Raw genomic sequence first — 27,624 nt, 5'->3', positions numbered from 1 at the left:
AATTGGAATCTCTCCATCTTAGGCAAGACCCAGGAATCTCGTTTGGATTGTTATTTTATGAAACGATTTGATATATGTGACATAAAAAAGTAATTGAAAAATATGTTCAAGAAAAACAAAATAATTTTTAACAAAAGAAATTTCCAATCCAAACATTATTGTGTCCCATGAGTTGGATTTGAATGAAATTGCAATTTGGCCCTAACATTCAAATTTGAAAATGATATGGCGCTCCCTAAAAAAATGATATAAGGCACAATAGTATTTGATGACAAACATTATTTTCTATTGGTAAAATGAGAAAGCTAATAATTATGCTATATTAACTTTTTGAATGTGTTTTATATTATGGAATATACAAAAAAAAAGGTAGTAACAAAGGGATGGAGGAAATTGTGTGTTTGGATAGAGATTATTTGCAAAAAAAATATATATATATATTTGTTTGTATCACAATACATTTTTTAATTAAATATATTTTTTATATTCAACCACCTTTTTATCTCACATTACATCATATTATAAAAAGGTGCTACAGTAATTATTTCAAAAAAATGAAAATAATCTTTAGTCAAAACACAATAATTCTATGATTTTGAACATCCCAAACATGAAAAAATATCATTTGCGACCAAATTAAGGGGTATCAAACTTGTTATGCAAGTTGATACTCTAACCAAAAGAAAATTTTAAATAAAAAATCAATAACGAGAACTCTCACGGCCAAAAATAGTTACTCTTGTTATAGCATATCAATAAATCCATCAATTATTCAAAATTTGCTTCAGATTAGTAATATTGGGACTAAATTTGTTCTTGCCAAAATTTTAAGAATTAAAATTGCACAGGAGCTAAACATGAGGACTAAAACTGCATTTTTCCCATATATTTTTGGTCAGCATGGCAATTAAGAACATTTCTTTTCAAGTTTAGTAGAGTAACTACAGAGATTTTTGCCCATAACTTCTAAATAATATGTGTCAAATGCAATAGGATTTACCACGAAGTAGTGAAAAGATTGGGAAGGGCAAAGACTTTTTAGTTTGATCAACTACGATTACACAAAGGCACGTATAATTCATATTGGTCATCAAATTTTGGTAGTAATCTGGAAATTGACAAAGTTAAAACTTACAAGCAATTTCCATTCTCATTAACAAGAAGAAAGTTTGTTCTCATGTGAATTATTATCCAAAACAACTCTCTCAACTTGATGATTTTTCCATGCCAAACTGTGCATCACTTTTTTTTTTTACTGGAAAAAGAAATAAAATCACTACGAAATACCTTTTTTTTTTAAGGAAAATTTTATTCAAAATATGCAAACACAGAGAGAGGCGTTAAAACCTTTACAGGACGGCCTACTTGGAGCAAACTAACACTCCTACGTAGAACGGAGGTAAGGGTAGTGAACCCGGTCTAGGCTAACTATCCCCTTGACAAGGCGTGGTAGGTTGTGTGAGAGGTAGCGTGAGGAGGATTGGGTGGTACTGGCTTGGCGCGCTAGCGCGTCCTTAGCTGCATTGACTAGGCGGAAACTTTGCTGAAAATGAAAGTGCCCAGCCCAAGCGATTGACCTGATCTGGCAGACAACATTGTCTATGCGCCATGGGCATTGTGCTCTATCCTGAATAATATCCAACAAAACTTTGGAATCCATTTCTATACATACCTGGGAGCAACCATATGCCTGGCAGGTAAGAAGCCCTTCTACAGCACCCGCGCCTCCGCTTCTAAGCTTGTGCAATGTCCAAAGAACACAGAGAAAGCCGCTAGTACATGCCCTAAATGGTCCCGAAGGATACCCTCCCACCAGAGAGCCCGGGGTTTCCAACTGTGCATCACTTCAGACCAAAAGAAAGCAACATTCTTACAGGCCAAAAGTGTTGATAAACCTTTATCCATTCTTGTCAAATTGAATAATGTTATGTGCCTTTTTAGTCCATCTTAAGATAAATAATTAATTCTTTTGCACTTTGTGTTTGGTTTTTCGTGTGCTTGGCGGCAAAAGCAGGGAAGCAAAATTTTTCCCCTCAAGAATACAAGTAAATTTCTCATTGCCAAAGAAAAAGGGGCAGATGGTTAAAACAGTTCCTCACATTTTAAAGAATTTCTCATTACACTACAAGAAAACGGGCTTTTTGCAACGCTTTTGCTGTGGCACAAGGATAAAGTGCGGTAAATAAGCAGCAAATTTCAATTTGTGCTGCAAATTTCACAACGGTTCCTAATTTTTACATAAAAACGACATAGTTTTAATAAAACCCATAAAAGATAGTTTCCTAGCACAACGGTACCAAACAAGGGTGTCGTAATCCCAACTCCGTACGTCGTATATTTATCCACGTGAGGAGGACATAGTAATCACTTTCTGTGATTGGCTTAAGATTGCCTTGACTTGCTAAAGACAGAAAACATTTTCACTCGGATACTTTACTTTATTTGTAATCCACCCTTTTGAAATACTTGTCTCTATTTGCTTTTTGGAGGAAAGATAAATATTCTTTACAATAGTATAAATTGATTGTCTGGTTCTTTTTCTGAGTCCAGTGAGCCACCTGAGAAAAGCACCTATTGAATAGACAAATCCTTTCTCACTCTTCAGTACCCCACCTCACAATATTCAGATCTTAACTCTCCAAAGACCGAATTCTTCCGCTCATCCAAAACCACTGCAGTACGCAACTCGGATAAGAGTTTGTCAATTTTTTCACCATCTCTGCTTCAAATATAGTAGAAATCAAAAGCTCTTACGCCATCACTATTACAGAGAAAAAGGTAAAAATTCTTCCATATGATTTTCGATTTCTATGTTTTTTTCCCTCGTATGTCTTTGTGACCTGCACTCTTCTCTGTTGCATATATATTAATAACCCTAGGATCTTAACTGAATTTCGGTTAATAAGATTTGGCACAAAGCCCTAATTTGATTGGGCAAAGTAATTGGTCTTCCGTTGATTCTGAATTTTGTCAACCACAGTTGTCGAAATTCCTACAGCTGAAAACTCGAACAAATTGACCCAACCATTTGAGTCATTGACTTCAAAAATTAGGTCTCGCGGCAACTAGAAGAGTCTGCCCCACTACAGCCCCTGTTCGTTGATATTGGTGTGTTCATGTAAGTGTTTCTTGTAATTTAATGAAATGCGGATTATGAATCTGCATCCTTCATTATGAATTTTGCTTTAATGGATCACCATTTTCACATCAGCAATTATTAATGGATCATCATAATGAAAGCATTACGCATGGCATTCTCCATTCTGATTTCTGAGTGTTTTATATAAGCGGCATTCTTGAGACTACCAAAGCACTGGAAATGGACATCAATCTTGAAATACACTCCTTCTTTGTGTAGCTCTTTTCTGGATATTATTTTCCTATTCACTAGAGACTGGAGAGGCACTTTAAGGTGTCCTGAATCTCTTATCGGTAGAATTTGATCATGCAACATGAGGAGAGTATGTAATATGTAGTGCTTTGTTAAATTTCCATCTTTTCTACAACAATTTAGCAAGATATACACATAATATATATACACACACGTTTGTATATAGCTGAATTTTACTTCTCTCCGAGTAGATTTTGATTGGAAAATCCCTTTTACTTACTTATTCTCTCTCCACTTCCCTCCTTACAAATTATGATTGCAGCATTCTCAAATTATGATTGTGGTGATCCATTAATAATTGCTGATGTGTAAGACAATCTAGCTCCCCTGATTTATCTATGTTTCTTTTTCTTGCAAACAGAACACTGGTTTGCATATTGACATAAATTCACCACATTCTTTTGGCATTGAGAAGTTGGGTTAACTGTTAACATCGCATTCCACTATGAGCATAGCAAACTGGGATGCACATGCTGCACTTTATTTTTTATTTTTTTTGCATGTTAATAAATTTGCTATTTTTCAATTCTGTTTATAAGGTCTCTTTTCTTGCCTTCTCAATCTTGTTTCTTGTAGAATGGATGATAGGTCTTGGATCTTTATTGAAGACAGAGTCAATAATCCGTACTTTGAAAAGTGTCTGAGTGACTTCATTAAATTTGCCTACAAAAAGAAGGAGGTTGGGAGTAGAATATATTGCCCATGTAGGCGATGTAAAAACTCAGAACGAAGAAAGGAAGAAACTGTGCGTGCACATGTAACAATGAAGGGGTTTTTGACCACTTATACAAATTGGATTTATCATGGTGAAGATCCATGGGACTTCAATCAAGAAAATATGAACAATGGAGTGTTTAGGCACATTGAAAATGATGACATGAATGAATTGATACACGAAACACTTGGAAGAACACTTGAAGAGAATTCTAACATAAATTTAGAAGAACTTAGAGGAGCCTGTGATGAAGAGACTAATAAGTTTTTTAAGTTGCTGAAGCATGCCGAAACAGAGTTATACCCTGGATGTAAAAATTTTACTCTTCTATCATTTGTCATCAAGTTGTTGCATGTCAAGTCTCTTTGTCGATGGAGCAACAACTCAATGACAATATTACTGGAGCTTCTCAAGGAAGTTTTTCCTGAGAATGAATTATTTCCAAGCTCTTATCGTGATGCTTGAAAAATTGTTAAAGACTTGGGTCTTAGCTACCATAAAATTCATGCATGCCCCAATGATTGCTTGATTTATTGGAAGGAGACAGAACATGAAACCTTTTGCAGAAAGTGTGGAACTCCTAGGTATAAGCAAATTGTAAAACAATCTGATGATTCAAGTGAACAAGCTAACAAAGTTCCAGCAAAGCTTGTTCGCTATTTTCCTTTGAAACCACGTCTCCAAAGGCTGTTCATGTCATCAAAGACTGCTTCATTAATGAGATGGCATGAAGAGGAGCGCATCAAGGATGGAAAATTGAGGCATCCGGCAGACTCTTTAGCTTGGAAGCATTTTAATGACCGGTACCCAAGCTTTGCTAGTGATCCTCGCAATGTTCGTGTTGGACTTGCAGCGGATGGATTTAACCCATTCAAAGCAATGAACAATAAATACAGCACCTGGCCAGTGATTTTAGTGCCATATAATTTACCCTCATGGATGTGCATGAAGCAAACATCATTTATGTTGTGTTTGCTAATTGATGGGCCTAAAGCTCCAGGTAATGATATTCACGTATATCTTCAACCAGTAATTGATGAATTGAATGAGTTTTGGGATCCAGGGGTGCCTACTTATGATGCAGCTAGTAAGCAAATGTTTTACTTACGTGCTGCACTACTTTGGACTATCAATGATTTTCCAGCTTATGGAAATCTATCTGGTTGGAGTACCAAAGGGAAGTATGCATGCCCTTGTTGTAATAAAGATGTTCGAAGTCAATGGTTGATGCATAGCAAAAAACATTGTTATTTGGGTCATCGTCGATTTCTAGCTATTGATCATCCTTATCGTCTAAATCGAGCGCAGTTTGATGGGACAATTGAGAAACATTCTAGACCTGTTCGATTATATGGGTTTGAGATTTTAGAACAACTAAGAGATTTTAGAAATGAATTTGGAAAGGATCAACCAGTTTCCTCAGCTAGGAAAAGGTAAAGGAGGACTAAAGATAATAATGACTTTGAACAAAGTCCCATATGTAGGTATAATTGGAAAAGATTGAATGTATTCTTTCAGTTACCGTATTGGGTGGATAATTTGCTTCCACATAATCTGGATATAATGCATATTGAGAAGAATTTCTTGGAGAATCTCTTGTGGACACTGTTGGGGATGGGCAAGACAAATGATGACATTAATGCTCGATATGATCTAAAAGAAATGGGGATAAGAAAGGCACTTCACCCACAATCTAAGGGTGACAAAGTGTTTCTTCCACCTGCATGCTTCACAATGAGCAAAGATGAAAAAGAAATTTTTTGTAATGTGCTAAAAACTGTCAAGGTCCCTGATGGTTATGCATCAAACATTTCGAGGTGTGTGAATATTAAAGAACGACAAATCTCTGGGTTAAAGAGTCATGATTGTCACATATTAATGCAACAATTGTTATCCATTGCTGTGAGAAGAATATTGCCTAAACATGTTTGCAGAATTATCATTGAGTTACGAGATATATTTAGGCAATTATACTCAAAAGTGCTTACTGTAGCAGATTGTGAAACTTTGGAGGACCGTACTCCACTGGCCCTTTGTGAACTTGAGAAGATGTTTCCACCTCCATTTTTCAATATCATGGAGCATTTGCTTGTTCACTTGCCTGAAGAGGCGAAACTTGGTGGACCATTTCAATTTCGGTCTATGTATCCTATTGAGAGGTAAAAGATTATCAACTTAATCTATGTACATTGAAAAATCACCACCGATATTAATATAAATTCTATGCATAGGTATCTGTGTACTTTGAAAAATTATGTACGGAGTCGAAGTCACCCTGAAGGTTCAATAGCAGAGGGCTACTTGGCGGAAGAATGTATGACATTCTGTTCCATGTACTTGGACAATATTGAATCAAAGTTGAATCGCCCACCTAGGAACTATGAAGGTGAATATTTAAATAGACAGATTGGCCGTCCCTTAGGAAAAGAAGAGGTCATCTATTTAGATGATGTCTCTTGGGTTCAAGCTCATCGTTATGTTCTTGGAAATCTTGAAACTGTTGATCCTTTTCGCAGGTAAGTTCACAGTTTATCAAACTTAATCAATAACTCATGAATTATTGCTTTCATTAAAGTATTTAATGACTAATGTAGGGACCATAAGCATTTGCTAAAACTGGAAAAACCACGCATGTCAAACTATGAAAGGGAGAAAATTCATAGTGAAACATTTTACAAGTGGTTTAAGAAGCATGTAAGTTTTAAATTCAGTAGTGAATTTAATTGAGCTTCATTTTCATATATTTAATATTCTCTAGAGTTAACATACAATAACAGTTTTTGTTCAAAACTTGTAGGTTGCAGATTTGGAAAAATCTAATAGTTGCCATGATTATTATAAAGAAATTGCTTATTTGGCTGCTGGTCCTGATAAGTGGGCAAAAAGCTATTCTGGTTACATTGTTAATGGTTTTCGTTTCCATACTAAGAAGCGTGAGATGAGAAGGCAAACTCAAAATAGTGGTGTATTTGTGAATGCTAGTGCCAATAGTTTCGCTAGTACAAAGGATAAGAACCCTATATCTGGAATTTTAGAATACTATGGGGTCTTAGTGGATATTGTTGAGTTGAGATACTCAAATGACATTAAATTTGTGATGTTCAAGTGTGATTGGGTTGATAATGTCACTGGAATGAAACAAGATGAACACAACTTCACACTTGTTAACTTTGATCATATATTGTACAAGCAAAACACGAAGAATGATGAGCCTTTCATCCTGGCCTCTCAAGCACAGCAAGCTTGGTATGTTCGGGATGCATTGGAACCTGAATGGAATATAGTTGTCAAGATGACCCCTCGAGATCTTTTCATTATTGATCCAGAAATTAACATATGTGAAGATATCCAGGATGAGCATTCTGGATGGCAACATGTTAATAACAATAATTCTGAGGATAGTAACGTTTCATGGGTTAGGGAAGGTGTTGATGGAGTTATACTTGATGCACAAACTACAAAATCCAAGGCACACGTTGCTGAAGTTGATGATGGATTCTTCTCTGATGAGGATAATCTTGGGATTGACAATACGATTGATGATACAAGTGATGATGATGATTTTTTTGATAAAGCCCAACAAGGAGACAAGGCTGATGATTGACTCTAATTTTGGAATATAATCCTAACATTTTGTTATATGAAGTTTAGATATGCCAATATTAGATGAAGTTACTGATTAGTATGAAAAATATTAATTGTGGGATCATTTTCACTGCCTTGGATGTCAATTTATAATTCCTTATGTTCATATTAGTCTCCTTGATAACCTGCATTCTACTTCTTTTTTTAGCAGGTTGGTAATGCTGGATTTACCTTATGTTCAATTTATGATTCCTTATGTTCATATTAGCAAGCTAGTAATGTTGGTTTCATTGGGTTATAGTTCCTTAATATGTATATGTTCTTTGTGTTTGCAGATTTTAGAAACTTAAACTCCAAAAGTAAGATGATACAACACTCTCTTGCTGTTTATGTGATTGGTTTCTGAAAAAAGCCAGTAAAATTAATCATCTTACTTAACTTTGCCTTCAAAAATCAGAAGCTGCTTTTATAGGTTTTCCATGGCACCAAGTAAGAAGGGGCCCCGCAAAGTTGTTGGGCCAATGTCCGGAGCGCATATTGAGTCCACTAATAGTTTGAACCCTGCACTACAGTCAAGTTCTCAATCTTATCAGACTTGCCCCAGTCATTATTCAAAGCCTCCAGCACATAAATTCATTGGGGCAATGCCTGGAATACGCATAGACCCTACATCTAGCTCAAACTCTGTTTCTCGACCTAATTGTCAAGCGAAATCACATGACTCCAATTCAAATTCAAACTCAGCTTCTAGCTTTATTGCTGCTTCTCAGTTCAACTCTAAAGCCAATTCACATCAGTTGAACTCCAAGGCTGATTCTCAACTAAATTCCCATCCTAATTCACATATCGGTCAAGGCTTTCATTCTCAACCACTAGTAAACCATCGTGAGCAACCAGATTCCTTTGATAACAATGATTCTGAAACTGGATCAGGTTCTTCATATGATTCTGTAAGGCCTGGTGCAACCCAATGAGTACAAACAATATCACAATGATGCACAAAGATATATCAAATTTAAGCACAATAAAGAAAACTTAATTAAAGAGAAAAGATAAGAAATGCAAACCAAATATCAATCCAATAGCCTCTTCAATAGATGGCGATGCTAACCAAGATGTACAAGTGAAGGTTCACTCCTTCCTCACCCCAAACACTCTTTGGTTGAGCCAAGGAGTTTTACAACAATTCTAGTTAACCCTCAACAATCTACACTTGAAAGATCACTCACCCAATTAAGAACTATTTTATACAAATGAGGCAACCTTCACCAAGGTTTTACCACTCCAAGTGATAGGTTCACCTTCACCAAGGTTTTCACTTGAGCAACCTCACAACCCAACTTTCCCAACCCCTTATACAACCAACAAAGAATCTTTCTACTCAAAAATCTCACTTGTAAGCTTGTATTTTGTGTTGGCAAAAGTCTCTTGTCTTCTTGTGCTTTGGGGTGTTTATAGAAGGTGAGAAATGGCTTCAAAAGGCTCTCCAACGGTCAAATATTAAATGCTGTCAAAACTAGCCGTTGGCCTGTCGGACGTCCGAGACCTCCTGTCGGACGTCCGAACCCTGCGTCCGAACGTAGGCAGAGAGTCATCAAATCTTTGTGAAATTTCTCGGACGTCCGATGCGATCGATGTGCGTCCGAGGCGTGCGTCCGATCCTTCCGGACGTCCGATGCTTCCTCACGAGCGTCCGACAGAGTTTCCTTCTTGATGTTCTTCATCCTTTCGGACGTCCGATAGCGTCCGACATGAGTGCCCTGTTTTTGCTTCTTCTTTTATGCCACAAGAATCTGTTCTAACAAATTACTCACATAAAAACATTAGCCCAAATCTACATTTTGGTTTGTTAATCATCAAAACCAAGGATTGATCGACCAAGGTCAACAATCTCCCCCTTTTTGATGATGACAAACAAAATGAAGATTTCTTTTATCAAATAAGTTCAAATAAAGCTCCCCCTTAGAAAGTGCCAACATACAAAGAAATTTCAATAAATCATACTCCCCCTTTTGGTATCAATCAAAAACAAACTCCCCCTTTATTTTTCAAATCAAGACCATATTGAATATCAAAATTTTCAATTGTACTTACAACCATGTAGCACTTCTTGGATCAAATCATCATGATGTACCTAAATATGAGAAATTTCATTTGGTACCCTTTCTTTATAGGGTCCTTGGGAGTTAATACGACATGATCTAGCAATCCACATGGATTTCATGCCTTTTCTCATATTTTTCTTTACATAGCAATCATTTTGCATATGTCCAAATTTGCAACAAAAGTGACACATGATAGAAGTATTTTGCACATAGGTGGATTTAATGCAACTAATTTTCTTACTTCTTATCATAGCAAACTTATTTGTGCCTTGAAAAGATTTGCTTTCTTTTGTTTGAGAAAACTTTTGTTTTTCATTTTGGAGAAACTCGTTCAAGTCATTAATTCTTTTCTTTAACACATTTTGTTCCTCCAACATTTTTTCATAAAACTTTGTTTTCTCTTCTAACTTCCTTTTCAAATTATTTTTGCAATCAAAAACACTTTTTTGATTTTTTAAATCATCATTTTCCATTCTCAAACATTTGTTTTCTTGAAACAGTTTGGAGTTTTCTTCCAACAAATCATTTATTTTTGTTTTCAAATCTTTATTTTTAGCATAAGATTTTCTCAAACTTTTATGCATTTTAATCATAAGAATTTTCACATCATCATCTTCATTATCTTCATCACAAGAAGAGTGATAAGAACTTACCTCATCTTCTCCAACGGCCATTAGTGCCATTTGGGCCAACTCTTCTTTTTCTCTTTTTGAATTGCATTCATCACATGTAATTTTGCAATCTCCTCTTGAGCATCTCTTGTTGAAGATCTTCTTGAAACTTTTGATGTGAGGAGTTATATCATTGTCCACTTCCATGATTTCATTACCCATGAAGGATGGGTTATCCCCCACTTGAGATGCTTTAAAAGCTACGCCTCTCTTATACATTCTTGCATTTTCTTCCTCTTGCACTTTGAATTTCAGCTTTAATTCATAAGAGGTTAGGGTATCCACAAGAGATTCAATGGACATAAAATTTAAATCCTTTGCCTCTTCTATAGCATTTATTTTGTTTTCCCATTCTTTTGGTAAGGCATTCAAAATCTTTCTATTTTTCTCACCCAAAGAGTATTCTTTTCCAAACAATTTAAGATCTTCAATAATGTCACAAAATCTATTACACATCTTATCAACATTTTCAAGAGGATGCATTTTGAAAAATTCATATTGAGAAACAAGCAAAGATTTCTTTTGTTCTTTAATATCTTGGTTACCTTCATGAAATACACACAATTTATCCCAAATATCTTTAGCTGATTTACAACCTTTAATCCTACTAGATTCATTTACATCTAATGCATTGTACAATATACACATGGCCTTGGCATTCAAAGAAAGGTATCTCTTGTCTTTTTCATTCAATTCTTGTCTAGTCTTTAATCTACTCAAATTGGTGGTAGAGTCAACTATTCTAGCTTCATAAGGACCATCTTCTACTACATACCAAATTCAATATAAACGGATTGTAAGAAAATCATCATTCTTTGTTTCCACATGCTAAAATGAGAACCATTAAACATAGGTGGTCTATCAATAGATTGCCCTTCTAAAAAAGAAACTTTTATGGTTGCCATGATCTTTACTCTAAGCGGTTAAGCTTGATCAAAAGAGACCAAGCTCTGATACCAATTGTAAGGCCTGGTGCAACCCAATGAGTACAAACAATATCACAATGATGCACAAAGATATATCAAATTTAAGCACAATAAAGAAAACTTAATTAAAGAGAAAAGATAAGAAATGCAAACCAAATATCAATCCAATAGCCTCTTCAATAGATGGCGATGCTAACCAAGATGTACAAGTGAAGGTTCACTCCTTCCTCACCCCAAACACTCTTTGGTTGAGCCAAGGAGTTTTACAACAATTCTAGTTAACCCTCAACAATCTACACTTGAAAGATCACTCACCCAATTAAGAACTATTTTATACAAATGAGGCAGCCTTCACCAAGGTTTTACCACTCCAAGTGATAGGTTCACCTTCACCAAGGTTTTCACTTGAGCAACCTCACAACCCAACTTTCCCAACCCCTTATACAACCAACAAAGAATCTTTCTACTCAAAAATCTCACTTGTAAGCTTGTATTTTGTGTTGGCAAAAGTCTCTTGTCTTCTTGTGCTTTGGGGTGTTTATAGAAGGTGAGAAATGGCTTCAAAAGGCTCTCCAACGGTCAAATATTAAATGCTGTCAAAACTAGCCGTTGGCCTGTCGGACGTCCGAGACCTCCTGTCGGACGTCCGAACCCTGCGTCCAAACCACCTGTCGGACGTCCGAACCCTGCGTCCGAACGTAGGCAGAGAGTCATCAAATATTTGCGAAATTTCTCGGACGTCCGATGCGATCGATGTGCGTCCGAGGCGTGCGTCCGATCCTTCCGGACGTCCGATGCTTCCTCACGAGCGTCCGACAGAGTTTACTTCTTGATGTTCTTCATCCTTTCGGACGTCCGATAGCGTCCGACATGAGTGCCCTGTTTTTGCTTCTTCTTTTATGCCACAAGAATCTGTTCTAACAAATTACTCACATAAAAACATTAGCCCAAATCTACATTTTGGTTTGTTAATCATCAAAACCAAGGATTGATCGACCAAGGTCAACAGATTCAGAAGACATAGAGGATGTCTTTGATGGTACTTTTGATGATGATGATTCTAGTGAAGAAGGTCGGTTGGAAAAGAAAATATTACCACAAATAGTTTTGAGTCTAGCATTCCTTATTATAAGCTTTGTATAATATTTATAAAAAAAATTATATGAATCACAATTTCTTCTTTTGTATGTGTATGTGTTTTTTGTACACAGGAGACAATAGTGGTAGAGGACTAGCCAGACGAAGTGCTGGTTGGGGTGGTGGAAAGAAATTAGAGTTAGTTTGGAAATCACGGGGCCAAGTAATTGGTCCTAATGCTACACAGTATATAAGTCAAGTAGGAATCTTAGTAAAGGATGGTAATAAATTACCACTCACGTACACAGATTGGAGAGCCATGCCTGAAGGATCTAAGGAGAGATTTTGGGAAGATATTAAGGTATTTTGACTCACTATCAAAGTTAGCAACATTTTTTTTCTTTTTATTTCATACAATCTTGTAGCTTGTGAATGTTTAAACTTTTGTTTTGTAATTTTTGGTAGAGAAATACAAATATTGATGATACATGCAAGAAAGTACAAATGATAAGGGTCAGCAAATTGTGGAGAAATTGGAAATCAAAAGTCAAGAGCATGTATTTCACTCCTTATAGGAGGCACAGGTCATGGCTATTAGCACACTGTCCTGCAAGAGTTGAGGAGGATCAATGGCCTATTTTGGTTGATTATTGGAGCTCAGAAGATGTCAAGGCATGTATTTATTGTCACATCTCTTTTGCTTTTGAATTAAATTCTAGTGCTATTATGATTTTGATGTGTTGTTAACTACCTTTTTCTGTTTTGTACATAATTAGAAGCAAAGCAAGATTAATAGCAAGAATCGAAAAAAACAAAAGATGCCACATCGAACAGGGCGAAAAGATCATGTGAACCTCAGGGAACAGGGCGAACAGGACTAATTAGTCCGTTATATATCAAGGTGTAGATATGCTAACACCCTTTTCATCATAAATTCACATTTTATACAAATTTCGTTGCTAATAATACAAGTCTTGAAAACATCAAAGTTGTAAAATTAATATGCCACTAAATCTTGTCTGTTAGAGTTTGGCTCAAAAGGTTGTTATGTACTGCTTTCAAGGTAATAATTTGGATCAATCATATGATGACAATAACGACATTTCTAGGACTAAACTTTTAAAACTATGTGTTATATAGTTCGAAAAACTCGAGAATGGTGAGATTGCTTTGGAAATTCTCACTTATAGACATCCAAAGCCAAATTTGAAGACTTAAAAAAGACATTTGCCAAACTGCAACTAAAGTAGCAAGGGGAAGTGTTGGATGTAGAACTTTTACTGCATCCTTGAGTAGATTTGGATGGATTATAGGTCTAAAATAAGTTAAACTAGTTAAAACAACTAGAATTAGGCCCTTTTTAAGTTTTTTACTAGTTCAATTTTTTAAAGAGTGATTCTGTAATAAGTGAGGTTCAAAAGAAAAAAAAAAGTGAGGTTTGAAAGAGATGGAAATTGTTTTTGGACAAGTATTCATTTACCTTGAATCTCTAACTGACACAATTCCCAATATCTTTTGCCCTCAACCCACCTAATTGTGAGATCTCTTGCAGAAATCATGAAGAGGTTGTTAGGTACCTTAGGCCCTTGGATGGACACCCTGTTAAAATTTCCAATATTTAGGCGACTAAGGGCCTCTTCTCATCTTCTGCCTTCTCCTCGGGATCCTTGCTTCGATGGCAACGAGATCTAAATCCTGGAAATAACCAATTTAAATGCATTTGGTTTTCGTCATTCCCATCTTCAAGAAACCTTCTTCCATCTGCAATGCATTCGTCTGCACGTATTACCCCTTCATTTCCTGCTACTAAATCTTCAACTTTTTCTTCGAATTTTCTGATATTGGTCTCATAACTTCGATGGTAAGAGTACATTTCCAATATTGTAGGGGAAAATTGTCCTATAACGGTAACGATGAAGTCCATCGATTTCCTCTACAGGTTCCTGTGTGGTCTAACTGACAAACTAAGTGTGGTCTAATTAATTAAAAAAAAAACTTCACCTATAACATAGAGGCTACAGGTTCGAAGCATTAGAGGGTAAGTATTAAGTAGGGAGATTCTCTTCCAATAAAAAAAGTATAAAAAGAAGCCAAATATATGGGGATAAATTACTCCAACAGCCCTCACCAATGGTCCTATATGGTCCTTCAAATTTCAGAATACCTGTTAGGTTATAAAAATTTATGAATTTGGCTTTAATTGGTCCCTGTGGCCAAAGCCAATAAAGTCAACTTTCATTTTTCCCCTCAAAACTTTAGTTTCATGTTAGTTTCACCCCTCTGAAGTAGTCAAACTTTTATTAGGAATAAATAATGTAGACTAGATTAACTAATAAAAAATGACAAAGCAACTTCTTAACAAATGTTATTTAATCATTCTGTGTTAAAAAATGTTATTTAATGGCAAATTTTGTAAAAAAAAAAAGGATTAAAATACGTATGACTTTTAATACTTGTCCTAAACCCAATACTTAGGATAACAAACTACAATGAACTTCAAAGAACAGCATGAATACGATAATAGTAATTTTAATACTGTCACGACGAGGAAAACATCCGACCATATCTTTTTAGATTTTTATGAAATCATTCAGCCCAATCAGAAAACAAAAGAAGATTCTTAAGAAATCAAGATCACTATTTTAAATGAAATTTCAAAAACATAGGAAGAGGAGATATTTTAACAGTGTACCTTATACAGGTACTTATTCCAGATGAATTACTGTTGATGAATGGAGGAGCGATTAATTGTTTGAAACAGAACAACTCTCTTGCATTCTTCAGGATTTGTTCCTCTATTCCAGCTAGGGTCGAGCTTTCGAAAGTTGAGCTCTTTGAGATTAATGAATAATTTTGGATCCTCCACCCAAAGTTATCAGCTGATAGTGACCATGTACGTTCTCCAGTTACAAAACTAGCGAACTAAGGTCTAAAGGTTTAAGTCGACTGACCATGCTTTTTATACGAAAGACAGAAACAGGGCATAACCCTACAAAAATGTATGAAATTGGCCAGGCATTTCATTTAACTACAATTCTTAGTGGCATAGGCATTTCATGGAAACTAACACTAAGGGAATGAGGTGGGATAAGTTGTGTCTTTTCGGGTTGGAAGTACTTCCTTTGGTATTGCTGAACTTAGAAATAAATATATGTTGTTCACCTGGAACAAAAAATAAAAACAAATATGCAAAAAAAAAAAAGGATTAGACAATAACAATATATTAATACTCAAGTGTGGAGGGTTGAGGCATGAGTATCTTGCTCTCTTTAAGGTGATTTAAACCTCTGCCAAAGAATCAACTCCGGTGCAGCAGGTTCTCTAACTTGTTACACCCAAGATACAGTAGTCCAACCACATTTACTAACACTTTCTATAGACTGCACAGCTAGAAGAGTATAGCTCTACAAACAACTTTTGTTTCTTGTCTAACTATGAGATAGAAAATAGTGAATTTAGGCTCAAAAGACATAAGTTGTTGTAGTAGTATTTTTTTCATCCCAACTATGCATATTTATAGGTGAAGAAAAATTAGAAAAACATAACCTACACTACTAATAAGACACCAAGTAAATGCTGAAATTATTGGCCATTCAAAACACATTGAGTTTGTTTGGACAAAGAAAGTTTGCAAGATTTATTTCAGATTTTGTTTTGCTTACATCACATACACAATTCCCAATTACCTTTTTATCTCACATACATCACATCACAAAAAATGCTACAGTAACTGGATCAAATAAATCATCCAAATAAATTCTTATCCAAACAAACTCATTGAAATTTGTATTGTAGGTTACAAAAACTTATTGTAATTAAAAAATCATAATTTCACATAATAATTCTTTGGTCAATACTCATTCAATCCAAATTTGAATTGTAAGTTACAAAACCTCAATGTAATTGAAAAGCCATAATTTCATACAATAAATCTTTAGTAAAAACCATTCAAACACCTATAAATTTCAGAAAGTTTTACCAGTTTATTTCCCTTATAACATGCACATTTAATTGAAAATTTAATTATTTTATTAAAATACTACAACAATATAGTATTTTGTCAACTCGAAGCAAGAGCCAAGCTTTTTCATAAAATGTAAAGAATTACCTAATACTCTTTCAGTTTACTTCCTTATACTATATAAGAACGAGTTTAGGACAAAGACGGTTTTTAGATTTCAATCGCAGGGGTGGTGCTATTTTAGGAATGTGAGAGTGTTTGAAGTGCAATTGGAGTATTGAGTACAACTTATTACAGCTTTAATTTCGCTATAATTACTTATATAACCTTTCAGACATTTAAGGTTAGGGGCAGGTTTGGTAGATTACAATGTTTGGTGCCAAGTTAAGTATCAAGTACAACTGAATTAAGCTTGTGTTTTGATAGAATTACATAAAAGCCCTTTTAATCATTTATTATACTAACATCCAAGCCTTCCAATTTCCTAAAACCTTTCTCATCCGTTAAGGAATTAGTTGGATGTTTACATAATTGGATTTTAATTACAATTAATTAACCTAATTATTATCTGAACAATCATTATCATATTTATGCGCCCATGTTTAGCCGATACCCTTTCTTCTTTTTCCGTTTCACCTCTTTGATTTTATTATGGTTATTAAATATTTGGTGGAAGGCATAACTTTTCCTTTAAATTGAGGTGAGTTCTTTGGATTTGTTTTCTTCGAATGTAGTTTTTTTTTTCTGATGATTGGTTTATTCAAGAACTCCATATAGTTTGCTTTTTGATACTTCTAATTCCAAAAACTGACTAATTGTATTGTTTTCCTTAGTAGATCCAGAGATTCTGTCTCTGGTCAAAGTACCATTTGAGATAATGCTGTCACTTTCTAAAATAATCAGAAAAGCAATTTTATCATCTTCTCCTCCTTGGCCAAGGTATTATCTCTTTATTTAAGTCAAATAACCTTATTTCTCATGAACTTTCTCCTATTGTTCTCGACTCCAGGAATCTGTTGACTACATTCCAGCAGTTATGTTTTTACCATAACTATCACGAAGCAAACAAATATGCAGACATGCTAGCGAACTGGGGAAGAAGCAGCAATGAAGACTCCATATTTTTTTAATCCTATCCTGATTTTGTCCTTCCCTTACTTTTGCAAGACTTAAAAGGGTGTCAGCAACACACAGATGACTATACTTTAACTATTACTCTATAGACTTTGACTTTGTTTTAATGCACCTTTATTTTACCAAAAAAAAAAAATTTCTGGTATGTCATGATTCACCACCTACAAATATCATCGCATACTATATATCACTCAAACTCAACCATGCAGAAACATGATATATTTTGATAGTTCTCGAAAGAAAGGAGTCTGAATTTCCAGAATTTCCAGTGTCTTGCTGTTATCAAGTAGCTAGGAATCCAAATTCCCAAGTGGAAATAAAAAGAAGAAAAGGGTATGATTCGGCAGTTAGTTATTTTTGACATTTTCTTCTAAGGTCTCAAATTGCTTGAAGACGCTAATCAGTATTGTTGAAACTAAGGTATGAAAAATCGATGAAAGCGATTGAAACTTGAGGGTCTGAGGCAATAGGCTTATGGGTGTGGGTGTTGCAATAAGTATAGCAAGAAGGGATGGAGTCAAGGCTTGGTGATTCCGCCAATAGTTTAATGCTTGCCAAATTTTTTGATGGTTGAACAAAATTATTATGGCATTTTATATAATGGATAAAGTATGGTTCAAGTAGTTATTTTTTCATGTAATATGATTTGAAATTCAGCTTGTGTCTATTTTAATTGGAAATTTTATGATTGTAAAATTTATTAACTTAGAATTTTGTACTTTATTGAAACTAAAAAAGAAAATTAATCATGCTACATAGTATTAAGATGTCATTTGCACTCTATTTGCTTTCCATGTTATGATCTCGTTCTTGTATTCTACTGTTTATATGGTTTCAAATACAAAAAATTTGCTTTTTATGCTATCTAAAAGAATTTGTAGTGGAACTTGATGAGTTTAAATGCTTTAGCTACAACACCATTTTGATTGCATTGTATTAATTCATTTACTCATAATTGTATGATGTACAATGATAAATAATGTTTCTTGATTTGATTGAAGCAACTATTATCCCTAGTTCAAACGAGTCAATTAAGTAGAGTTGCTATATTGGATACTCATACAAGTAAACATTGGAAAATATCATTAAGCAGTTTCTACCTATAGTTTGCAATTCGAATTCATATGAGGAATTTCTTTTGATTTTAGTTAACATTTTCTACAATTTCAAATTTAGAAAATATTATTTGCACCAATTTTTTATAATCAAGATAGTTTCAAATCAGATCTTTAACAATAATGCAGATTTGAACTTATTTATGAGATTATAAAGAAATGCCCCTAGCAAAAAACACCAAATCTAAATAGTTTCTACAAATCTTTGCAAAAGTCCACTTAAATTTCTTATCTATCTATCATTTTTTGGCATTATTATCTCTATAAGAAACATGTGATTAAGTCGTATTATGCCCACCAAATTATATAAATAGTTAGTCTAAAATAAAATTATTTTAGACTAGGTTGGACGCAAAGTGATTGATGGATAAACTTGACTTGATAATTCAGGTTGAGCTTAAGTCAAGGGAGAAATCAGAAGCATTGCTTGAGGGATCTTTCACGAACATATATAGATTCGAGAGATGAGGGGTCCAATTAATACTTTAAAAAGTTTTATCATCTTGGATAAGTTTTAAAAGATACTTTTGGATACTTTTCAATTGCAATTCAAACATTCTTACATTTTCAAACTACCTTTATCTTTGCGATTGAAATTCATACATAACCTTTGATTACAACAGATTCTTATATAGTATAAGGATAAGGATGTTTCATTGCACATTATTTTATTGACTTACTATGTAACTTATGATTTTTCTGTTAAAATCACATGATAAAATCATCATACTTCAGTTCCTATACTACAAAATATTAAACAATAATTATTAATTATCTTGAATAACAAGCACCAAATTCCCGCGCATCGCGCGGGCTATCCCTCCCTAGTTAATACTCACTTAATGAAGTAAGACAATCCCATCTTGTCTGAAATATAAGATTAACTAATCTGACCGCGTAAAAATTAATGTACAATGATACGACAAGGTAAACATTCACATGGCACCATCTTAGGAAACCAATGATACTTAAAATGATCAAAATAATGTACCAAACTTCAGGTACAGTTTGAATTATAGTTATTAAACACGACTCAATCAGTCCCACCAATCGAACCGCTTGGTTTGATGAACCGGCCACTAGGTCACACCGAGCTGCAATTCTGACCAATTAAGGAAACGGCTTGGTCGAACTCAGTAGAACCTGTTTGACTCATTAGTCCAATTGAAATTCCAATTTTGAACAATGTTATTAAACTCGGACCGGATGACGACTCAGCTAAACTACTGGGTCAGGAGTCAACTAATCGAATCAGTCGGACCGTTCTCAAAAGCCTACTGACACTACTGACACTGGCATGATGTCATAATTATTTTATATTTTTTTATAAATTTAGAAATATTGAAATTAAGTTCTTTGTTATATTTGCCAATCATAGAAAATGTTTCAAAAATATTAGACTTGCTATCAAATATACACCTAATAATCATATATAAAAATGTAAATTTATTGCTAAAAGATGTCCATTTTCCAAAACTACTTTGAAAACCAAATTAAAAAAATTAATTCAAGTTGGAATCACTAATGCTAAATTGATAAGATCATAGGGATGAAAACATCTTGATTTAGAGATCATTCAATAAAACGAGTGATTTTGATATTTACACTAAGTGAATGACATCATTTTCTTATTCCTATTAATAAATGAAAGTATTACAATTTAGGTAACTCAAATTATATTTGGAAAAAAGAATAAAGAAAAGTTTGAAAGCTAGGTCAACAAGTCGGATCGAGTCACTAGTTTAACTGATTTTTTATAATTTTTTATCAAAACGATTTTGTGCTACAAACCAATTCTAAAAAAAAAAAAAACCAGTTCACCATCGGACCGGTCGAATCGATAAGCCGATTCGGGTCTAACAACGTTGGTTTTGAATGACTTAGACCACTTAGTGGGTTTAAGTTTTTAGACCAGTCCAACCTGAAACTTTAGTTTTGAATGACCCCAGTGTGTCTTTGTTTTTAGACCAAAATGTAGATGTTTTGCATGATTTGAATTTTGGACCTCCCTCTATATGTGCAACATGCTTTGTCATTAGGCTAAGTCTTTATTTGTTGGTTAAGTTTTTTTAAATATATTTATTTACTCTCTTATTCTATGACTAATAACTTCAACTTCCAAACTAAAAATGGTATCGTCATATAACAATAATTAAGCATTTAAAGATATATTTTATTTTAGAAAAATAAAATAATACTCTCTCCTTAAACGCTTGTTATATTACTAAACAAAATGGTATTTTTTTGAATCTTTGACGGCATGATCTAAATTCATAAAAGTATGATAAAATGAAATTGAATATATCTTTCTAAATACTACAATTAATATTTAAAAGTACTTTATTTATGAATTATACATATACTCAAATAATTAATATATCACATGCACTTATTAAATTTTATTTTAGTGATTCACTAGTTCTATAACCTACTCACCGATTAAACTAGAGACTTATTGACGCAATCTCTTTGCCACGTGCGTTACTTGGCCGGATATAATAACTATATGATTTGAACAAGTCTTACCAAAGAAATAGGAAAATATTGTGACAACACATTCATGTATGGATACAGTTCATAGTGGGGGAGGGACTAAATTCACATCCATTCATCATAAATCTACATATTAAATGTGTTCACGACTTCTAAACGGTGTGGATGTATATTTACTGATTTAGTATTTCCCTTATGATTCATTATATATCAATTAAACATTCAAAACGATTAGTACTTCATATTGTTGCTTGCTAATCATCAAAATTACAATACTTAAAAGGATAAAATATAGAAAATCCCCCTGTAGTTTTGCTAAAAGTCAGCTGGCTCCCCTATAGTTTCAAAATGTCCACTTATTGTGGCTGTTTTTTATTAATCAATGATTAGGTGTGAAATATAACCAACAATATATACAAAGATAATAGCAAAATTTTAGCCCGGCATACTGTAATACAACGTTGATTCAAAATTGTACAAACAATCATTGATTTTATCATAATCTTACAACACTAATTCTATCCTAATTGTATAGGAATATAAAGCAAAATTTTAGGATATAATACAATCATATATACCGCAAGAATGAGTTAGAAAAACTATAGGAGAGGAAATAGGAATGATATATGCTAACCAATGTTTTGAAAACCGGACTGGGCCGATCGATTCAATTAAAAAACCAAAGAATTAATTGAACCGGTCAAAAACCGGTAAACACCGGAAGGTTCCGATTTTTATTAAATTTTTATTTTCTAAAATAAATATTTTAGTTTTGTTCAAAATTCTTAATACTAAAATGAATAACAAATTATTAAACCTTTGAACTCGGTTGAACCGATTGAACCGTGAACCGAAAGGTTATTCGGTTCACTCTCTTGTTTGGGTTTAAAAACATTGATGCTAAACATGAACGAAATGTGAAAAATACAGGATGAGGGATATTTTAACCGTGTACCTTATTTTGGTCCTGAACGGAGCCGAACAACTCTCATGGCATTAGGAGGGCCCCCTAAGCTAGCTCTTGCCTTCTTCAAGATTTGCTTCTATATTCCAACCATGCTCGACGTTTTGAAAGTGGATGTCGTTCGAATCAATGGATGATTTTGAATCTTCTCGACCCAAAAATGAAAAGGAAAAAGAATCAGTCAATAGAGTCAGCAAGTTTGTTCTCAAGTTGCCAAAAACTAGCAAAATATCTAGGTATCAAGGTTTGAGACTGTCCATACTTTTAATAGAAAAGATAGAAATAGGGAATAGCCCTTCAAAATGTAAAATTGACCTGGATAGAAGCAATTCTTTAAAAATATTTTTTCTACGTAGAAACATTTGTTAGTAGCGTAGGCATTTCATGGAAGGCAACGAGATTGGATAAGTTGTCTTTTTGGTTGGAAGCACTTTCGTCTGGTACTGCTGAATTTAGAAATAAATATTGATGGTCAACTCGAAGCAAGAACCAAGCCTTTTCATAAAATGTAAACAATTACCTAATACCCTTCAGTTTAGTTTAATGCTCACTTAATTTGGTTGAATCTTGAAGCAATACAACCTTGTCTGATCAGCAGAATAAGATTAAATAATCTTGCCGCATAAAAGTTAAGGTATTATTGTGATTGCAACACATAATTTCAAAAAAAAAACATTGGTTATGGATAACTATGACATTGAAATCCTCGTCGCAATTGAAAAGAAGTTTGATCCAAGGAATGTTTAAGATTTGAAGAAAATAGTAGTGATTATCACATCCTAAAAGCATTCAAGATAACACCATTATAGAAAAGATTAAAATCCAATTTGGGTTTAAAAAATTTATTGCCTAACTCAATTTTATTCATACTAAGCACAAAAGATTTAAAAAAAAAACCTTATGCGCCTTTACGACTAAATGTACATGTATAAATGATCATTAGAACAAAAAAAAATTAAAAAGCACTCATCAAAAGATATTATATTTGTGCAGATCAAGAAACAAGCTTCAAAAGATGCGGATAGCCAATTATAAAGGGTGGTACAATGACACTTGGAGTAAACCTATCCATGTTTTTTCCTTCCTAAAGAAGTAGTAAAATATGTGCATTTACAAAGTCAATTGCGTGTACAACATAGGAATGTATGTACACCCAAATTATACATATGCAAACAGTACTAATTCAACATAATATACTATTACACAGAAGTATATTTTGTTGCTTTTATACAACTATAATACCTATTCATATGTTTCGCATTGTTTCATATATGAATGACAATATTTGTGTAGTTAACATCTTGCACAAGTATACAATATACTTCAATATGAATGCATCTAATGTATAATCCAGGATGATTTCAATACATTTGATACATCTACGATTATGTAGGTTCAAAACAATTGATACATCTACAATTTTGTGCCTTAACAGACTGACTGACAAAGCTCAGTCTATTAAATAATGCAAATATTGAACTAATTAAAATGGATTAGCTAACTTCCAAAATTGACCTTTAATTTGCACATAGATTCATTGTACCTCTTCTTCTTATTTTACTTGCAAAAAGCTTTCAGTACTTGGTGCATCACGCAGTAAACGAGATTCATTCAAAAGGTTCCAAGTCAAAAATTGTTCACATTTTTGCCATTTGGTGTCAGGCAATTAAACTAGTCAATTACTCTTTGCCAATCCAATTAACAATTGCAAACACAATTAATCTTTTCTTTTCTTTAAATGTGGGTAAGCAAAAAAGCCAGAGGCAGCATAGCTAGTTGCATAGTCAAGAGTAGGGTTACAAACGAGTCGAGTCGAGTCGAATTTTGGCCTAATCGAGTCGAGTCTCGACATAATTTCATTGAACTCGAACTCGAGCTCGATCTCGACGAGCTGATAATTTCAAACTCGAGCTCAAGCTCGAAAAAAATAAAAAAATAATTATTTTATTTTTAAAAAATAAATAAAATAATATTTTTTTTCTTAATAAATAATAAAATATTAAAGATTATATGTAATTTTACTATTAAAATTAAAAAATAAAAAAAATATATATACTTAAAATAAAAAAATAAAAAATATATACTTAAAATAAATAAATAAAATATATATATACTTAAAATAAATATATATATATATATATATACGCTCGAGCTCGCGAGTTGACGAGCTTAATGCCAGCTCGAACTCGACTCGAGCTCGAGTCGAGCTTGACTCGAGCTCGAGTCGAGCCGCTTGCGAGTCGGTTCGTTTGCAGCCCTAGTCAAAAGGATTTATACCACTAAATTAGACAAGTGTACTACTGCACTCACTGAATTTTTTTAAAAATAAGAAGCACTATACTTCTCGTGAGATGCACCAGTCGGAGTTTGAATTCCCAACCTAGTGCATAAAAGAGCTTTAAAAGCTCTCCCTCACCATTAGACCAAGGTCCAATGGTTAACTTTTTTCTTGTCTCTCACCTCTAAAGTAGCATATTTACATCTTACACCCACTAATTTAACTCGAAACTCTAGTTCCTATGACTTTTTTCACTTGAAACCATCAGAGGAGGAACATTTAGTAAATTTTTAAGGGGCATAAAAATCAAATCAGAGACTCAATCCAGCAATATGCTTCTAATCAATTTCAACGAGTTCGGTCATGTTATTGAGTTTTTTTTTTTAGTTGAAATTCTCGAATTGACATTTTTGCCATTTTTTTTTTTTTGCCACTTTGAAATACACCACCTGCTCAAGTGAAAACCTTGTGACGCTTTCACTCCAAAAAGTGACCAAATCGGAGTTTAGGACCAAATCAGTACAATCCATCATTGCGGCGGTATAAATGCATAATTTTAAAAGTAAAGAATAAAAAGTAAATTTGCGAAAATGTAAGGAATGTTTTTGTGGATTTCACTTCAAATGGCAGTCCCCAAGATTTTCAAGTCTCATTTTTCACCAATGGAAAATTACATATTCCTAAATATTCTTGACAAAATTAAGGACCCTCTTCCCCTAAAATGTTTCTCATAATTAATCATGGTCTCAAATCTCCTATACCAATATGCTTCATCCATGTATCATCTAAATCTTGGTTTGAGTTCGTTATTTAATGTCCAGAATAGCAGGTAACGAATTAACACTTACATTTTAGCCAACTGCCAGTTGGGTTGGGCTGTTGGTCACAACAAAAACCTTTAAGTGTCTTTGTAAGGTGCGAAATCAAGAATTTAAATATTATCTTTCATTCATTGCCATTAATATATGACTTCTTCTATAATCCAAAATTCAATAGGTACTTGGTCTGATGGTAATTTAATTTCCATCGAATCCCAATGATCCAATTGAACTTGTCCCCTGCTTGTTTAGCATGTGTTGGTTCAAATAGTCGAATTGGTACCCGATGTATGACCCCAAAAAAAAAAAAGTAACACGTACATTTTGCTGGTCAAAACTCAAAAGCAGCATAATATCCAAGAAAACATTTTTTTACTCCTACTAACTCAATCACAACCTGTTGATTTCTCTTGGGCCATAACCGGTCATACACGGTGGCTAGAATGGTTCTCCGCAATATTAATAGTAATTAACAATCTTTAAAACTATTTGTTAATTACTATTTCTCCATTCTTTCCTGACTACTTCAGCTTCTACCCTTTTCAACGGTCAAAAACTCTACATGTTCAAATCAATCCTTCTCAGAATCCAATCATAAATCAATCTAAAATAAGGGCCTCAATCTCAAGTTACCATATATTCTACAGGACACCTGTGATCTCTCAATCGAACCCATGAGTGAAGCAGCAGAGAAATGAAAGCATAACATATTCTCTAAGCCCTCCACTAGAGAAAACCATGGCAGAAACAGCAAGTTTCAGCCAAAAATGACGGCCATTTCGACAATTGCAGCTGCCAGCCTGAGAACTCTGCGCACAATCCTCGACTTCCATTCAAGATCATTATGGCCCCGCAACGACTCTCCAAATATTGCTGATCAGAGCCCTGAACTGCGGTGCGTAATATGTCTATGCGATATTTCTAATGGTGAAAAATACAGGGTTCTTCCCGAATGCAACCATGGATTCCACGTTGACTGCATTGATGTTTGGTTGCAGAAGAACTCGACTTGCCCATTATGTCGGTGTCCTGTTCCTTACACTTCGACGAAATTGCAGCAGCATGACTATGAGCTTCAACTTTTGTATCTGTATGATGCTATTCTTTCTTGTTTCATTTTCTTGGTGGATCACTTCTGGACATGGTTTGTCGACCCAATTGGATTAGACCGAGCTTGTGAGGATAATTACCAGTCGCTTCCATGACTCTCCATTGATAGCTCAAGGAAAAAGTCGCACACTAGGGAGAAAGGAAGATTTTTAACGTTGCTTTCATTTTTTTTTTTTTTTTTTTTTGCTTCGTGTAGACAAGGTTGTACACATTGTCTACTTTTCTTGGTTGGTACATGATACATAATACCTGTCTAATTTATTTACCAAAACTTTTTTTAAAGATACCTGTCTAGTTTAGAACTGTATAATATACAATGAATAATGTTAGGTAATGATGGCCACAGGTATAAATTAATGCGGAAGATATATAATCCTTTCATTATATTGAAAACCGTCATGCTTTTCATTTTAGTTTATTGCTAAATTACAAAAAAAAAAAAAAAATATAGCACACCAGATTTTGCATCCAATAGTCTACGTGTAGCTCCTAGCCTCCTACAAATTCACTTTCTAAGTGCATAAGTTTGACAACACAATCAAGCCATTTGCTTCTGGGTTAGAATCCTCTCTATTGGATTCTCTATATATTTATATTTAAATTTATATATATTATAAAATTTTATAATTGTGTCAATACTTTTCTTTTGATCTCTAAATTAACATACTAAAACATGATTTTTTTTTAAGAATATTTTGACATTCAAGTTACATGAAACATTTGTATGAATCAAAATTGATTTAAATTCAAACTAATGTGACAAAATTTGTAATGATTAATCAAATTATAATTTGGAGAATTTCTTATGAATTTTTATGCATAAATGACACGAGTAATGAAACATATTATAAATGATATTGATTTTTTAAAAATTTTAAATTAATTTTATTAGAGTGTAATGGAGAGAAGCTCGCAATCAAGAGGAGCCTAGTCCCATGAATCCTATTAATGTATTTATACTCAAACCAATGAATGACCCAATTGAGCAATCAGTTCTAATTTTTAACAAGTCCAACTAGCTGAGTAATTGATTTTATGTGTTTTAAACTCAGATTGTCGAATTTTAACAGGTTCAACCAGTTGAGTAATTGAAATTATGTGTTTTCTTATTTTGAAATTACAAATTCTAAACATCACGCCACCATCGTTGGTCCTACGAGTTTTATAAGATCATGGGAGACAAGTATTTTTCTAAAGAATTTTTTAAACATACAAAAAATGAAGTTTTTTTTTAATTATACGTACGAATTGTATATTACTCTATGCGAACTTTTGGCGTAC

General features: G+C 33.8%; 3 protein-coding genes and 1 long non-coding RNA gene across 4 annotated transcripts; all 4 read left to right on the top strand.

The window, feature by feature from the left end:
- Positions 1-3,968: 3,968 nt before the first annotated feature.
- LOC113693163 (uncharacterized) lies at positions 3,969-5,543 on the top strand. The gene is made up of 2 exons (XM_072053540.1): positions 3,969-4,416; positions 4,585-5,543. The coding sequence occupies exons 1-2, from the start codon at positions 3,969-3,971 to the stop codon at positions 5,541-5,543; spliced, it is 1,407 nt and encodes a 468-aa protein (XP_071909641.1).
- Positions 5,544-5,569: 26 nt separating this feature from the next.
- On the top strand, positions 5,570-7,862 carry LOC113693162 (uncharacterized). Its single transcript, XM_027211735.2, has 4 exons — positions 5,570-6,265; positions 6,338-6,622; positions 6,701-6,800; positions 6,904-7,862. Exons 1-4 carry the CDS (start codon positions 5,670-5,672, stop codon positions 7,708-7,710), a joined length of 1,788 nt encoding a protein of 595 aa, XP_027067536.2. The 5' UTR covers positions 5,570-5,669; the 3' UTR covers positions 7,711-7,862.
- Positions 7,863-12,688: 4,826 nt separating this feature from the next.
- LOC140008016 (uncharacterized) lies at positions 12,689-13,331 on the top strand. Its single transcript, XR_011815432.1, has 3 exons — positions 12,689-12,831; positions 12,936-13,142; positions 13,247-13,331. It is a non-coding gene; the product is annotated as an uncharacterized lncRNA (long non-coding RNA).
- A 12,669-nt stretch (positions 13,332-26,000) lies between these two features.
- On the top strand, positions 26,001-26,438 carry LOC113693161 (RING-H2 finger protein ATL8-like). Its single transcript, XM_027211733.1, has one exon. It carries the CDS (start codon positions 26,001-26,003, stop codon positions 26,436-26,438), a length of 438 nt encoding a protein of 145 aa, XP_027067534.1.
- The last annotated feature ends 1,186 nt before the right edge of the window (positions 26,439-27,624 follow it).

Source organism: Coffea arabica, chromosome 6c (assembly GCF_036785885.1).
Source record: "Coffea arabica cultivar ET-39 chromosome 6c, Coffea Arabica ET-39 HiFi, whole genome shotgun sequence".
NCBI classification, from domain to species: domain Eukaryota; kingdom Viridiplantae; phylum Streptophyta; class Magnoliopsida; order Gentianales; family Rubiaceae; genus Coffea; species Coffea arabica.
Note: the sequence above shows the minus strand (reverse complement) of the source record. Positions and strands in the feature narration are given on the sequence as shown.